The following is a 14,760-nucleotide window of genomic DNA, read 5'->3' on the forward strand; positions in this document are numbered from 1 at the left end:
AGTACCCAAAAAAAACTTCAAAATTCTAAGTTTTTTTACTTCGAATCCTTCACTCGAGCTTAGTAAATGTGCCCCTGTATGTAACGACCCTCTAAAAAGACCTTCACATAAAAAAGAAACAAGGTGTCAAGCTGCTCTATGAGCAGTTACATAGTTACATAGTTACATAGTTAAATCTGGTTGAATCAAGTCCAACCCCTCCAAATGAAAACCCAGCATCCATACACACACCCCTCCCTACTTTCATATAAATTCTATATACCCATACCTATATTAACGATAGAGTTTACTATCACAATAGTCTTTGATATTATGTCTGTCCAAAAAATCATCCAAGCCATTCTTAAAGGCATTAACTGAATCAGCCATCACAACATCACTCAGCAGTGCATTCCACAACCTCACTGTCCTGACTGTGAAGAACCCCCTACGTTGCTTCAAATGAAAGTTCTTTTCTTCTAGTCTAAAGGGGTGGCCTCTGGTATGGTGATCCACTTCATGGGTAAAAAGGTCCCCTGCTTTTTGTCTATAATGTCCTCTAATGTACTTGTAAAGTGTAATCATGTCCCCTCGTAAGCGCTTTTTTTCCAGAGAAAACAACCCCAACCTTGACAGTCTATCCCTCTAACCAATTTAGTTGCAGGTCTCTGCACTCTCTCCAGCTCATTTATTTCCCTCTTAAGGACTGGAGTCCAAAACTGCACTGCGTACTCCAGATGAGGCCTTAACAGGGACCTATAAAGAGGCATAATTATGTTTTCATCCCTTGCATTAATGCCCTTTTTTATGCAAGACAGAACTTTATTTGCTTTAGTAGCCACAGAATGACACTGCCCAGAATTAGACAACTTGTTATCTACAAAGACCCCTAGATCCTTCTCATTTAAGGAAACTCCCAACACACTGCCATTTAGTGTATAACCTTGCATTTATCAACATTGAAACTCATTTTCCAATTTGCTGCCCAGTTTTCCAATTTAGACAAATCACTCTGCAAAGTGGCAGAATCCTGCATGGAACCTATAGTTCTGCACAATTTAGTATCATCTGCAAAAATAGAAACAGTACTTTCAATGACCACCTCCAGGTCATTAATAAACAAGTTGAAAAGCAAGAGACCTAGTATAGAGCCCTGCGGTACTCCACTAACAACACTGGTCCAATTAGAAAATGTTCAATTTACCACAACTCTCTGTAGTCTATCTTTTAGCCAGTTCTCTATCCAGGTACAAATACTATGTTCCAGGCCAACGTTCCTTAATTTAACCAGTAATCTTTTGTGTGGCACTGTATCAAATGCTTTAGCAAAGTCTAAGTAAATCACATCCACTGCCATCCCAGAATCGAGGTCTCTACTTACCTTCTCATAAAAAGAAATTAAGTTAGTCTGGCAAGATCTATTACACATAAAACCATGCTGGCACAAACTCATCCTATATAATAAAGTTGAAGTGTCTCTGCATCCAGTCCCTGTGTCCGTGGGATTGCGCTACTGCGCATGTGCCCCACGGATCGTCTCTGGCAATTTTTTTTTAGACTACAACAATTCTGTTTTTTTATAAATGTTTGACTACATATGTTCTAGCGCCCGTTAATTTAACGGGCTTAATGTCTAGTAGTATTATGATTTGCTATGAAGTCCAGTATCTTATCCTTTATTAACCCTTCAAAAAGCTTTCCTACCACTGACGTCAGACTAACTGGCCTATAGTTTTGAGGCTGAGAACGGGATCCTTTTTTGAATAGAGGCACCACATTAGCAATTGGCCAGTCTTTCGGCACAATGCCAGATCTCAATGAATCTTGAAGAATTAAGTAAAGAGGTTTGGCAATCACAGAGCTAAGCTTGATAATTACCCTGGGATGAATACCATCTGGCCCCGGACCTTTGTAAATCTTAACATTTTCTAGTCTCTTTTGCATTTCTTTATGTGTGAACCATGCATCATTAGTTGTATTACTAGAATTGGTACTATTAAGAAGGAAACCTTCACTTACTGGTTCCTCATTTGTGTAAACAGATGAAAAATATGAGTTCAGAATCTGCGCTTTTATTTTGTTTTCATCAACCATCTGACCCCCCTCTGATAGTAAGGGTCTCACCCCTTCCTGCTTCATTTTTTTACTATTAAGATATTTAAAAAATAATTTTGGATTTTTTTTACTACTTGCTGCAATATCCTTTTCTATATCAATTTTAGCTTGCCTTATAGCTTCTTTGCGTGATTTATTGGCCTCATTGTACATTATAAATGTTTCGGCTGTACCAGCTAACTTGAAAGCCTTAAAAGCGCGTCTTTTCTTACCCACCTCAACACCAACGCTTCTATTGAACCAAAAAGGTTTTGCTTTGCAATGACGTTCCTTGCTTACAAGTGGAATATACTGACAAGTATATTTATTAAGCAGCATTTTAAAGACTTCCCATTTTTGTTCTGTGTTTAACCCTGTGAAAAGCATTTCCCACTTAATATGTTGCAGAGATGCCCTTATACTGTCGAAGTTTGCACGTCTAAAATTTAGTGTTTTAGTTACTCCCTTATAGAATTGCTTCTGCAACAGAATCTCAAAGGAGACCATGTGATGATCACTATTCCCTAAATGCTCACCCACACAAATGTTAGAGATGAGTTCAGTATTGTTAGTTATTACAAGGTCCAAAAGAGAGGTATTCCTAGTAGGTTCTTGAACGAGCTGGAATAAAAAGTTGTCATTCAGCATATTTACAAACGTACTAGCCTTTTCTGTCTTAGCAACCCCATTACCCCAGTCAATGTCTGGATAATTGAAGTCACCCATAGCAACAACTTGACCCAGCTGTGAAGCCGCTTGTATTTGCAAGAGTAGCTGGGCTTCATACTCGACACTTTAAGAGGTGGTTTATAACATACACCAATGATAATTCTTTCTGTTACCTTTTGCCCAGTCAAAATCTCTTCCCAGAGTGAATCTACACCCTCACCAGTGCCAGCTATTGTTATTTCTTTAGCGCATGGCTTTAATTCAGGCTTTACATACAAACACACTCCTCCACCCTTTTTAATCCCTCTGTCCCTCCTAAAAAGGGTGTAACCATTTAAATTCACAATCCAGTCACATGTTTCATCCCACCAGGTCTCAGTGATACCAATTATATCATAAGTTTTAGAGCATGCAATTAATTCTAGGTCTCCCATTTTACCTGACAAACTCCGTGCATTTGCCAGCATACAGCGGAGGTTACTACTTTTACTTTTGAAATTAGCATTACTTAGTGGAGAATTATACGTTAAGTTAGTATTATTCTGTTTTCCTTGTAACAGAGGGACCTCCTTAGCTGGTAAACTGTATGCCCCTCACTCCTCCCCCATGACCCCTTACTAACCCCACTGCCCCGTCTACCCTATCTTCCTCATAATTCTTTATCTCACCCCCCCTTGCCTAGTTTAAACACTCCTCCAACCTCTAGCACCGCGGACCCCCTTCCATTGAGGTGCAAACTGTCAGGACTGTATAGGTTGTACCCCAATGAAAAATCAGCCCAGTGCTCTAGGAACCCAAACCCTTCCTTCCTGCACCAAGACTTGAGCCACGCATTTTGCTCCCTTAACTCCCGCTGTTTTTCTAAACTTGCACGTGGCACAGGCAAAATTTCAGAAAAGATGACATTGGAAGACCTTTCCTTGATCTTAGAGCCTAGATCCCTGAAATCATTCTTTAAGGTCTTGCATCTACCATTTATTTTGTGGTTAGTACCGATATGCACTAAGACAGCTGGGTCATGCTCAGCCCCACCCAATAATTTGTCTATATGATCAACCACATGCTGAACGCTGGCACCAGGTAGACAGCAAACTGTTCGGTTGTAGCGATCCGGACGACAAATTACCCTATCCACTTTCCTAATAATTGAGTCCCCTACAACCACAATCTGCTTAGGCCTGACTCTACTCTCCTCCCCACCACTACTAGAGAAACTGGTCTCCCGGCTGTTAGCGAGATCAGCCCCATCTAGAATTTCCAATCCAGAGTTCATACTCCCATCATCTTCACACAATCTGGCAAATTTGTTGCGATGTATAATCTCCGGATCAGCCTCCATTTTCCTTTTGCCCACCTTAGATTTTGTAACTGTCACCCAGCTAGCTGCCTTAACATCCTGCTGCTGTTCTGTTCCCCCCCAAACTATCTGACCCCGCTAGGTCCTGCTCAGTGAGCAAAAGACTCCTTTCAAGATCGACCGCAGTGTTGCAATTTGTTGCACTAGTGCTCTAACTTGAGCCTCCAAAGTGGCAATTTGCTCACAACCACCACAGAGGTAAGCATTTTGGATCTCTTGTTCCAAATCTGAATACATATGGCAGACTGTGCACTGAGTCAGACCTTCAATCTTGCTAGCACTCATTATCCCAGTTACAGATCAAAACAGGAAAAAATAAAAATAGATTAATAAAATAAAAATTAGGGTTTAGAACAAACTTTTGACCTAGTTTGAACCTCCTTTAGTTTTAAACCTAGGTGTTTATAACTCCACTTACAGATCCCCCACTTAACTCCGGTGTTTATAACTCCACTTACAGATCCCCCACTTAACGAACAAACACTTAAGAGAAGCTAACACTAGAGCAAGCTCCACTGGAGTGCCAGGGGTTCTATTTATACAGTCTGTTCAGGTGCAACTAATCAAACCCCACCCCCTCAAACAGAGGGAAAGCTAACTGCAAAGTAAAGCAGGTTGTGACAAACTTGCTGTAAGCACACGAGCACACCAAACTTTGCTGTTTAGCACCCAAGACAGAAAAAAACCTTTAAAAAATAAAACCACAGTAGTTAAATATAAACCTTAATATAAAATAGCAGTTAATAAATACTTATCCTTTTCAGTTGATTTGTTTGCTTTAAGTTGCTTTATTCCAGTCAGCAGCCTGATTCAAACAGTGATACAGTGATACAGAAGAAGGGCCTACAAGCTTGGCATCCAAAATGGCGGGTATTGTGGCGATTTATTACAAGGTCACAGCAGAGTCAATATAGGACTGAACAAAAAACACCCCCTGCTCCTGAACCTGGTTAGTGTACTCTAGGCGATAATGCCAATAATTCTTGTAGAGAGCCCCACAGACAAGCTGCCTCCTGAGTAGCAAAACTAAATTGGTTCCGCAGGCACAGTATTAAAGATGTCGGGTGCTGAGGTAAATTTAAAAAAAAGCCGCAATGGAGTCTGTGAGCACCCGAGCACTCACAATGCAGCCACTCCTCTATTACTTAGCTGCGGAGCCGGTGTTATATGCTGATTCTAGACCCCCAGGTAGCGGGAGCACTTACTCTGCATCGCCATCCCGTCGGGCGCCAAACCGAAAGTCCCATCTCCAATTCTTAATAAGGCAGAGATCCTCCTTCTTAGGAAGTAGTGATAACACTGCTCAACGACACGAAAGTGGCAACTCAACTTTCTTGAGGGCCTCAGTTAGGACCCTATGGAAATCAGGGCCCAGAGTATCCCAGAAGAACTGAAAGAACTCTACGGTCAGTCTGTCAAGCCCAGGAGATTTATTGTGGGGCATTAAACAGAGTGCTTGAGAGAGTTCATATAGAGCGATTGGTGTCTCCAACCTCTCTTTTCTCCTCCCTCTGACCACTGGAAGCCCATCCCATAGCTCCTCACAGGTATCTGGGGAGATGGGATCTGGTGAAAAAAGTTTTTGATAGAAGGACGGGGCTCTGTCCTGGATTGGGGGGTAACCATCCTCCGCAAGAGGGCATGTGATTTGTTTTTGGTTCCCCTTCTTCTTCTCTTTTATGACCTTAATGTATTGTCCCACTGAATTGATAACTAAAGGCAAAGCATGCCACTTCTCCAGAGCCATATGCAGCTTCTTCTCCAATTTAATACCAAGGGTGCTCTCAAGAAACTTTTTGAGTTCCTCAGCAGGGATGATTGGGGTAGAAGGATTTGCCACTCCTATGTCAACCTCCTCTTCGATGTTTCAATCATCCATGAGCTCTTCCTGGCTAAGGGATTGATAATTTCCCCTCTCCACTAGAGTTTTGAGAATATTTCCACAAGATGTTGCAGGGGAAGGATCAGAGTCACTTGTCATCTGGAGACCCTGCAATGGCTCTGGTGTTCCCTCAACTTCACCTGAAACACATCTGGAAATGTTTGACACAGGAGCAACAGAAATAATTAGCTCCCCAGCAACAGGGGGGAGTGTTGGAGGCTTGATATTTAGCCTCTGCTCTCTCCACTGCCTCCTGTACCTCCTGGATGGCAAATACATTGGAGTCAGTGGAAGACAAGGGAGGAGAGATCTTAGCATGAACAGTAGAGTTTGTCTGGCTACCCTCCTCCATATTCACAACTCAACCCTCACCATCCTCCCTCATCTGCAGGGTCCTGTATGTGGGTTAGCCCAATATTCTCCCCCTCCTGGAGTGAAATACCCTGAGGCGCTAAAAACTGAGGCACTAAAAACTGAGGCTGGTTGTAGTTATATGTGGTTTTAATTTAAAAATTCCATATATTATATGCAATTAGATATACAATCACCCCAGGAACACTGACTGCCCACTCTGCAGGAGTCTCATTAGGTGTCCCTTTACACTCCAGGGGAAGATCTTCCAAATTATTTGAAGGCAGATGCTGCACCCCTGACTCTGTGGGAGACACACACTGCCATGGTCAAGGCCTTGCAGACCATTAACATCATTATTCACCACCTGGTCTGGAGACAAGAGTGCATGGTCTGACACCGGTTGACCGCAACCAACAGTTGGGCCAAACATATGTCACCACACGAGGAGCAGATGTTTTGCTGCCCTTTTTACTCTTGGATTGGGGTGCTCCATCATTAACCACCAATGTCCATTCCTCAGGTACCAGCCAGTTGGATTAAAATTTCCTCTTTTTCTTGGCATCTGAAGAGGAAAGGCCACTGTCTGCCCACCACCAGTGCCTCTACAATCATGGGCACCCCTACACCCTTAGTGGTGCCCATAACAGGAGCACAATTTTTTGTGGTAGGAACAACTGTGGCCCTGGGGGATGCATTGAGATTTCCCTCCACCTTTGTGCCCAATCCTTCTAGGGGTTCTACAGGGACATAACTCCCACCCACTGTGATACCCCTCTGCACCAGAGCATGCACTGCAGTTAGCATACGGGCAAAGATTATGGCTTTCCCATACATTTTACTTGCTGGTACTACTGCAGAGGGGCCCACCACTTCAGCTGCAGCCTTTATATAAGCCTCTATGCCATGAGCGCTTGACATTAGGCATCTGACCCCATGCTTGCTTGTAAGATTCTCTACCCCAGCAGTGACTTGGCTTGAGTTGCTGCCAGTAGCTACCACCTGCGCAAATGTTTTAGCAGGGGTCACATTGGCTGCAGCAGCAGAAGTAAAGGCAGTGGGACTTTTTGACATGGACTCTGACTGGTGTTTCCTTGCAGAGCTACAGCTGGGTTTTTCAGGTCCTTTTTCTTTAGAACTGAGGTAGTTTTTTTTATAACTTTTCCTTTTTATTTGTTATAAAACAACGCACAAAAAGAAAGCTTAATACTGTTGATCACAAAAAAATACATTTTAAGTTGAGAAGCTCTGGCAGAGAGAGGGTAAATGTGAGCAGGTGCCTGGGAGCTGCACTGCTGCTGATGGGAAAGATTTTATACTCTTAAATCCTTCTGTCTTTCTTCTTTCCACACAAAACTGAGTGCAAAATCAAAATACCCATTTAATCTGTACAAAAAGTAAAAATTTGTGCTGAAACAGCAGAAAATGCAAGTTAAACTGACACCCAGGAGAGAGGTTGGGGATCTAACAGTGAGTTAGTAGCCAAGAGGAAGTGAAGGGAACTGGGCTAGCAATCACTCACCTTCTGGGTCAAAAGAAAAATCTATTTTTAGTAAAGAAAATCAACTAAAAACTTCCCAAATTTCACCCACCACGTGGACAACAAATTCACACATTCACAGTGAAAACAAAAAATCCTGTCTTAAACAGGGATTTCTATGCTTAATTCAGCACCAAACAGAGAGCTTTCTCCTATGCATTGATTTTTCATTAGCTGAAGTTACCCACAGGACTATTTGTATGCGCTAACTTCATTTTGGGGTCTCTAAATGCCAGATACTTTGGTAATCCTATGCACAATGGGCACCAAACTGTTTGGAGGACTTCTGTCAAACATATTTAGGGTGCTTTTTCTTGGTACATAATGATACATGGGCAATATGCTAGAAAGTTGAAGCTTTGAGGCAATATTTCACCAAAACCGACAATTTTGGGAAAGCCTTGTGACTCAGTAGTTTGGAGCAGAAAGGCATGGGTACATAACATAATAACATAGTAATGTAGGTTAAAAAAAGACATATGTCCATCAAGTTCAACCTTTAAACTTTTTTTAACCTGCCTAACTGCCAGTTGATCCAGAGGAAGGCAAAAAACTGAAGCCTCTCCAAATTCCTTCCTGACTCCAAAATGGAGGTCTAGTCCTTGGATCAACTTGTTCTATGAGCTATCATCCATAACCCTGTATTTCCTCCCTTGCTAAAAAGCCATCCAACCCCTTCTTAAAGCTATCTAATGTATCAGCCATTACAACTGATTCAGGGAGAGAGTTCCACATCTTCACAGCTCTCACTGTAAAAAAAACCCTTCCGAATATTTAGGTGGAACCTCTTTTCTTCTAAATGGAACGGGTGACCTTGTGTCAGCTGGAAAGACCTACTGGTAAATAAAGCATTAGAGAGATTATTATATGATCCCCTTATATACTTATACATAGTTATCATATCACTTCTCCAACATCCCCAATTTGGCCAGTCTTTCTTCATAGCTAAGATTTTCGATACCTTTTACCAGCTTAGTTGCCCTTCTCTGTACCCTCTCTAATACAATAATGTCCTGTTTGAATGATGGAGACCAACACTGTATGTCATATTCTAGATGGGGCCTTACCAGTACTCTATAAAGTGGAAGAATGATCGCTTCCTGCCGTTAATCAATGCCCATTTTAATACAGCTCAAGACCTTATTTGCCCTTGATGCTGCTGACTGGCATTGCTTGCTACAGCCAAGACTCAAGGTCCTTTTCCATTATGGATTTGCTTAGTGCAGACCCTTTAAGGGTATAAGTGGCTTGGATATTTGTGCATGACTTTACGTTTATGAACATTGAATCTCATTTGTTGCCCAGATTGACAGTTTGTCAAGATCCTGTTGCAAGGATGCCACACCCTGGATGGAATTTATTGAGCTGGATAGTTTTGTGTCATCTGCAAACACAAACACATTGAATACCCTCCCCCAAGTCATTAATAAACAAGTTAAATAAAGTGGACCCAATACTGAGCCCTGAGGGACCCCACTAAGAACCTTAATCCAAGTAGAGAATGTACCATTAACAACCACCCTCTGTACCCTATCCTGTAGCCAATTTCCTATCCATGTAGCCCAACAGACCTTAGTTTAGAAAGCAGTCATTTGTGGGGCACGGTATCAAATGCTTTGGCAAAATCCAAATAGATCACATCTTCTGCCCCCCCCCACTGTCCAGCATCTTACTTACCTCATCATAAAAAGCAAATGTGATCCCTTAACAAGCCTTTAAATAATTTGCCCACCACAGATGTCAAATTTACTGGCCTATAATTTCCAGGCTGAGATCGTAATCCATTTTTAAATATTGAAATGACATCAGTTTTGCTCTAATCCATAGTTACCATAACAGATGAAAGCAAATCTGAGAAAAGCTGAAATAGGGGCTGGTCTAAAACTGAACTAAGCTCTCTTAGAACCCGGGGATGCATGCCATCAGGCCCTGGAGCCTTGTTTACATTCATTTTTATTAAAGCTTTATGGAACATATCCTGAGTCAGCCACTGACTAGATTGAGCTAAGCCATCAGAAATCAGCCCAGTTCGCCAAAACCCAAAACCCTCCTCCCTACACCAATCTCTCAGCAACGCATTAATCTACCAAAGCTCCCGCTGTCTTCTTAGTGTTGCTATTGGCACAGGTAATATCTCTGAGAAAATTACCTAGGAAGTCCTCGCTCTCAACTTTACACATAGTCTTTTAAAATTGTTCTTGAGGACTTCACCACCTCCTCTAACTTTGTCATTTGTACCTATGTGTAGCCCCTCCCAATAATCTGTCCACTGATTCCACCACATGCCGAACCCTAGCACCAGGAAAGCATCAGACTGAAGGGTCCTTATGGCAGATTACCCTATCCACCTTTCTAATAACTGAATCCCCTTTCCTTCCTTGCACTCCCCCCACCATCCGTAATAGAGCCACTGCCTCCCAGGGTGCTCTGAGAGCCAGCCTACTCCATACACGCCAGTTCAGAGCTCTCCTCCCCAGCATCTTTATCCAAAATGGTCAATTTGCTGTTTTGGACAAGCTGTGGACCAGCCCCCCTACCCTTTTGTCCCCTACTTCCCCTCCTGACTGTCACAAACCTTCCTCCCTCATTAGCCTCCAGTGCTGCTTCTCCCCCCCCCCCACAGTGTGTAAAGTGTGTGGAAATTATGCAAGATTTCCAACTTAAAATTAACTCCTAAAAACTCTCAAATATGTGTTTTTGGGTAATAGGTTTTGGTGTAAAGCTTTTTGTAATGTTTTACATTTCTGTCAGTAGAAGTCATTGCATAACATTTTGAACACCATCACACAACACAATGTTGTACTGCAAAGCAATGGCACAAATTTTAATGTGGATACAACATTGTCAGAGGCACAGCCAACCACATAACAATGAGAACTGACTGTTATGGAAAAATTTAATAAATGTTGGTAAATACATGCAGGGTACTGTATCAATGGTGGTGTGCAAGAATAAAGGAACAATTTTAAAAGGTGCAATAAGTAATATGTGACAGGACTGAAAATAGGAAATACAGAAGCATGCTTAGCTACAGTATAGTAATATAAAAATTTTCGCAAGAAATGTAGGAATTTTTTTAATTTGGAAATTGAAACCGCAGTATTCATTTTTAATAGTATATAATATATATAAAAATATTGTAGCATAAAATGTCTCCAGCAACATAAGGGTTATTTAAATTAAAATATGTATTTTATATAAAATAGTTACAAATGACTGCTCTTGATTTGTTTTTCTGTGTTTGAACTTACAGGTTCACCAATATCTTGGAAGTCTCCAGCACCTGAAAGGTTTTTACTTTTCTATCTATTTTTCTAAATATTTGCTTGACTCATAATTCCTAATGTATAGTCTGGCTGCTACTCTGTAAACTTCATATGATTAAAGGGGTTATTCACCTTAAATTTACATTTTGTATTATATAGAGAGTGATATTTGCAATTGGTTTTCACTTTTTATTATTTAGCTTTTTATTCAGCAGCTCTCTAGTTTGTACCTTTAGCAATATGGTTGCTAGGGTTCATATTACCGTAGCAACTATGCATTGATTTATATAAGAGACTGGAATATGAATATGAAATGTGTATCCTTACAGAACATTTGGTTTTTAGATGGGGTCAGTGACCCCTATCTGAAGACTGGAGAGAGTCAGAAGAAGGAGACAAATCATTTAATAATTCAAAATTAACAAATCGCTTAAAACATTTAAATATCACAAGTTAAAAGTGACACCAACACTAAGGGAGCAGATATACTTTATTATGTTGCAGAATGTAATTGTCAACTTCTGTTAATAGTTTAAATAGATATAAAAAATGAAAATAGGGCTTTGTGAGTCCATAATTATTACCCTTCCTAGGATGAAACTACCTACTATTATTAACTACATCTATGTGTTAAGTGCCATATTGAGTCAGGTTAAATTTTCAATCGTTGCTCTGCAAAATAGGCGTGCTAAATTATTGCTACCCTTCATTGTCTTGTTCCTCTCCTGTGAGTACCTATCCAGTGTAGAAATCATTATTGCCTGGCTTATGTGAATAGGGCATGACAGTTATAAAATTGAGATAGACATTTATTAAAAGTATAAGGTTTAAATACAGAAGAGGAATGATACACTTTGCTTCTCTATATTTAACAATGAGTGTTGCGCAATTGGATGCCCTTGGGTATCTACATGCTCACCCCTCACTAGTGCATTACTCATTTGGCCCTAGAAAAAACACCTGTGGACTAGTCAGGTATAATTTACTGGACTTCCCTGCCTTTCAACAGGTATGCTTTTAAAGGTGCAGCAAGAAATAACAAAAATAAATATGTCCTCATTAAAAAAATATGCAAATAGTATGTCCTAACCAAGTCATATTCACTGAACCAGTGTTGAAAAGTGGGTATACTGTCCCTTTATTAGGCATAGAGGCACAAAGGCAATTCTTGAGATTGCGCATTTTTAAATCATAAGGCACTATTTTTAAAACTCTGTCATCTCATTACCAATAATCAGTATTTTGGTCCCCTCTTATTTAAAATAACTCTATTTTGGGGTACTATAGACCACTTAACATGTAAGGCTGGTCACTATGGAAGTTCTGGAAGTTAAACAGCCCCTAGTCCCAAAGTGCTCCTTTGTGAATCAGGTTGGGTTCACACCCAAAAAAATGGGTTAGGGTCTTGGAAATGCTGTAGCAATGTGTAAGACGCGCCGGGAGATTGTTGAAGTACCTTACCTCCTGGTGAGTCTCTCCTAGATTAGCGGTGCGCATGCACACACTTCCGGGTTTGCGTTCCTGATTGACACCGACGTGGATGGCAGACTGATTTCACCAGGTGTTCTCACCTCTGCTACTGTCACGGTACTCACTGTTAGTTGGAACTTTTAGACGAAGAGAAGCCTCTCCTACACCTCCCACAATGAGGCAGACCCTGAGGGTTGGAACAGGACTGGTCACGTGGAGGAGTGGTAGAAGTGCTGTAACAGGAACACTTCCAGAAATCGAGGTACAGAATCGTCAGGCAAGGCAGAGTCAGGAATAGGCCGAGGTCGGAAGGCAGGCAGCGTAGAATCAATAACCGGAGACAGGCAGAAGTCAGCAGAGGAGATTAGAAGCAGGAAAATCCGAATAACAGGCAGGGGTCAACAACGAAATATCAGGCAGTAATAAGGCTTAGCGTCACACTAGTAGGCAATGATCACTTCGCAAGGAAGTGCAGGCCTCGGCGTCCTTTTAAGCGCATTGCGCATGCGCCGAAACCGACGCGCGCGCACCGCGACCGACGCAACGCGCACGCAGACGCACGCGCCGCGACGGACGCACGCACGCACGAACGGCTCCAGCGCGACCACAGCGGGGACGACCGCGGCTGCCAGGTCCTAGTGCCTTACAGTGCCCCCCCCGAGGCGCGCACTCCGGGCGCCCTTCGGACCAGGTTTATCAGGATGAGTCTTATGAAAATGTTTCAACAGTCTTGGTGCATGGATATTTTTAACAGGCTCCCAGGAATTATCTTCTGGAGAATAACCTTTCCAACTGACCAGATACTGCAAACGGTTCCTCCAAATTCTGGAGTCCAAAATCTCCTGTACCTCAAACTCCTCGGTATCTTGGACCTGTACCGGCTGCGGAGGTGGATGATAACGGCCATGAAAAACGTTGGGAACCACTGGTTTCAAGAGTGCAGAGTGAAATACCGGATGTATTCGTAAAGAGTTTGGGAGTTTAATCTTAAAAGTAACCGGATTAACTTGCTGAATAATCGGAAAAGGACCCAAAAATCTAGGTGCCAATTTCTTAGATGGAGCAGTTAGTCTGATGAACCGAGTAGAAAGCCACACCAGGTCTCCAATCTTAAATTCAGGATCCTCACCTCTTTTACGATCCGAAAAAACTTTAAAATTGTTTTGAGCTTGCAGGATAGTTTGGTGAAGAGTCTTGAAATTGTTGGTCAAAAAAGAGATACGATTATGGACAGCAGGAACAGCAATCTCCCTAGGCAAATCAGGTAACAGATTGGGATGAAAACCAAAATTAGAAAAAAAAGGAGACTGACTAGTAGAAGAATGTAATGAGTTATTGTAGGAAAACTCTGCTAAAGGCAGAAGCAAGGCCCAGTTATCTTGCAAGTAGGTAGTAAAGCAGCGAATATATTGTTCTAGTGTCTGGTTTGTTCTTTCTGTTTGACCATTGGTCTGTGGATGATAAGCGGTAGATAGGGATAAATTGATGTTCAAAGAATGACACAACGCTCTCCAAAATTTGGAAGTAAACTGTGATCCTCTATCAGAAATGATCTCACGAGGAAGTCCGTGCAGCCGAAAAATGTCTCTGATGAAAACCTCGGCTGTAGTAGCGGCAGATGGAAGACTGGGTAACGGAGAAAAATGAGCCATCTTTGTAAATCTATCTACTACCACAAAAATAGTATTCATACCCGAAGATCTTGGTAAATCCACAATGAAGTCCATAGAAATAGATTCCCATGGGCAATCTGGAACCGGTAGAGGTTTGAGCAAACCCATAGGACGAGCATGGTAATCCTTACATCTGGCACAGACCAAACAAGATTTTACATATGCAGCACAGTCTTTAACCATGTTAGGCCAATAAAAAAAACGTTTAGCTAAGTCTGTGGTTTTGCGAATTCCAAAATGACCAGCCGTAGGATTGTCATGAGCAAATTTCAACACCTCCAGTTGGGCTGCTTGTGGAACAAATATTTTATTCTTATGGATCAGAAACCCATGAAGAGATTGAAAACTTGACTTCTCCAAAGGCACCTCTCGTGAGGCTAGTTTGATATTTGACAATAATTCTGTCTGAAGAAGCAAAAAATTAGAAGATTTAAGAATGAGTCCATCTGAAACATTCTCAGTGGGAGAATTCAAAAAAA

At 41.7% G+C, this 14,760-nt stretch overlaps 1 protein-coding gene across 3 annotated transcripts in view; it reads left to right on the forward strand.

The window, feature by feature from the left end:
* Positions 1–14,760, forward strand: part of pcnx2.L (pecanex 2 L homeolog) — a 643,210-nt gene that overhangs the window by 94,131 nt on the left and 534,319 nt on the right. For all 3 annotated transcript variants that reach the window (XM_041562821.1, XM_041562822.1, XM_041562823.1), the window contains exon 4: positions 11,126–11,162. In XM_041562821.1, the coding sequence (XP_041418755.1) occupies positions 11,126–11,162 (37 nt within the window). The remainder of the gene's footprint in view (positions 1–11,125; positions 11,163–14,760) is intronic.

Source organism: Xenopus laevis, chromosome 5L (assembly GCF_017654675.1).
Source record: "Xenopus laevis strain J_2021 chromosome 5L, Xenopus_laevis_v10.1, whole genome shotgun sequence".
NCBI classification, from domain to species: Eukaryota; Metazoa; Chordata; class Amphibia; order Anura; family Pipidae; genus Xenopus; species Xenopus laevis.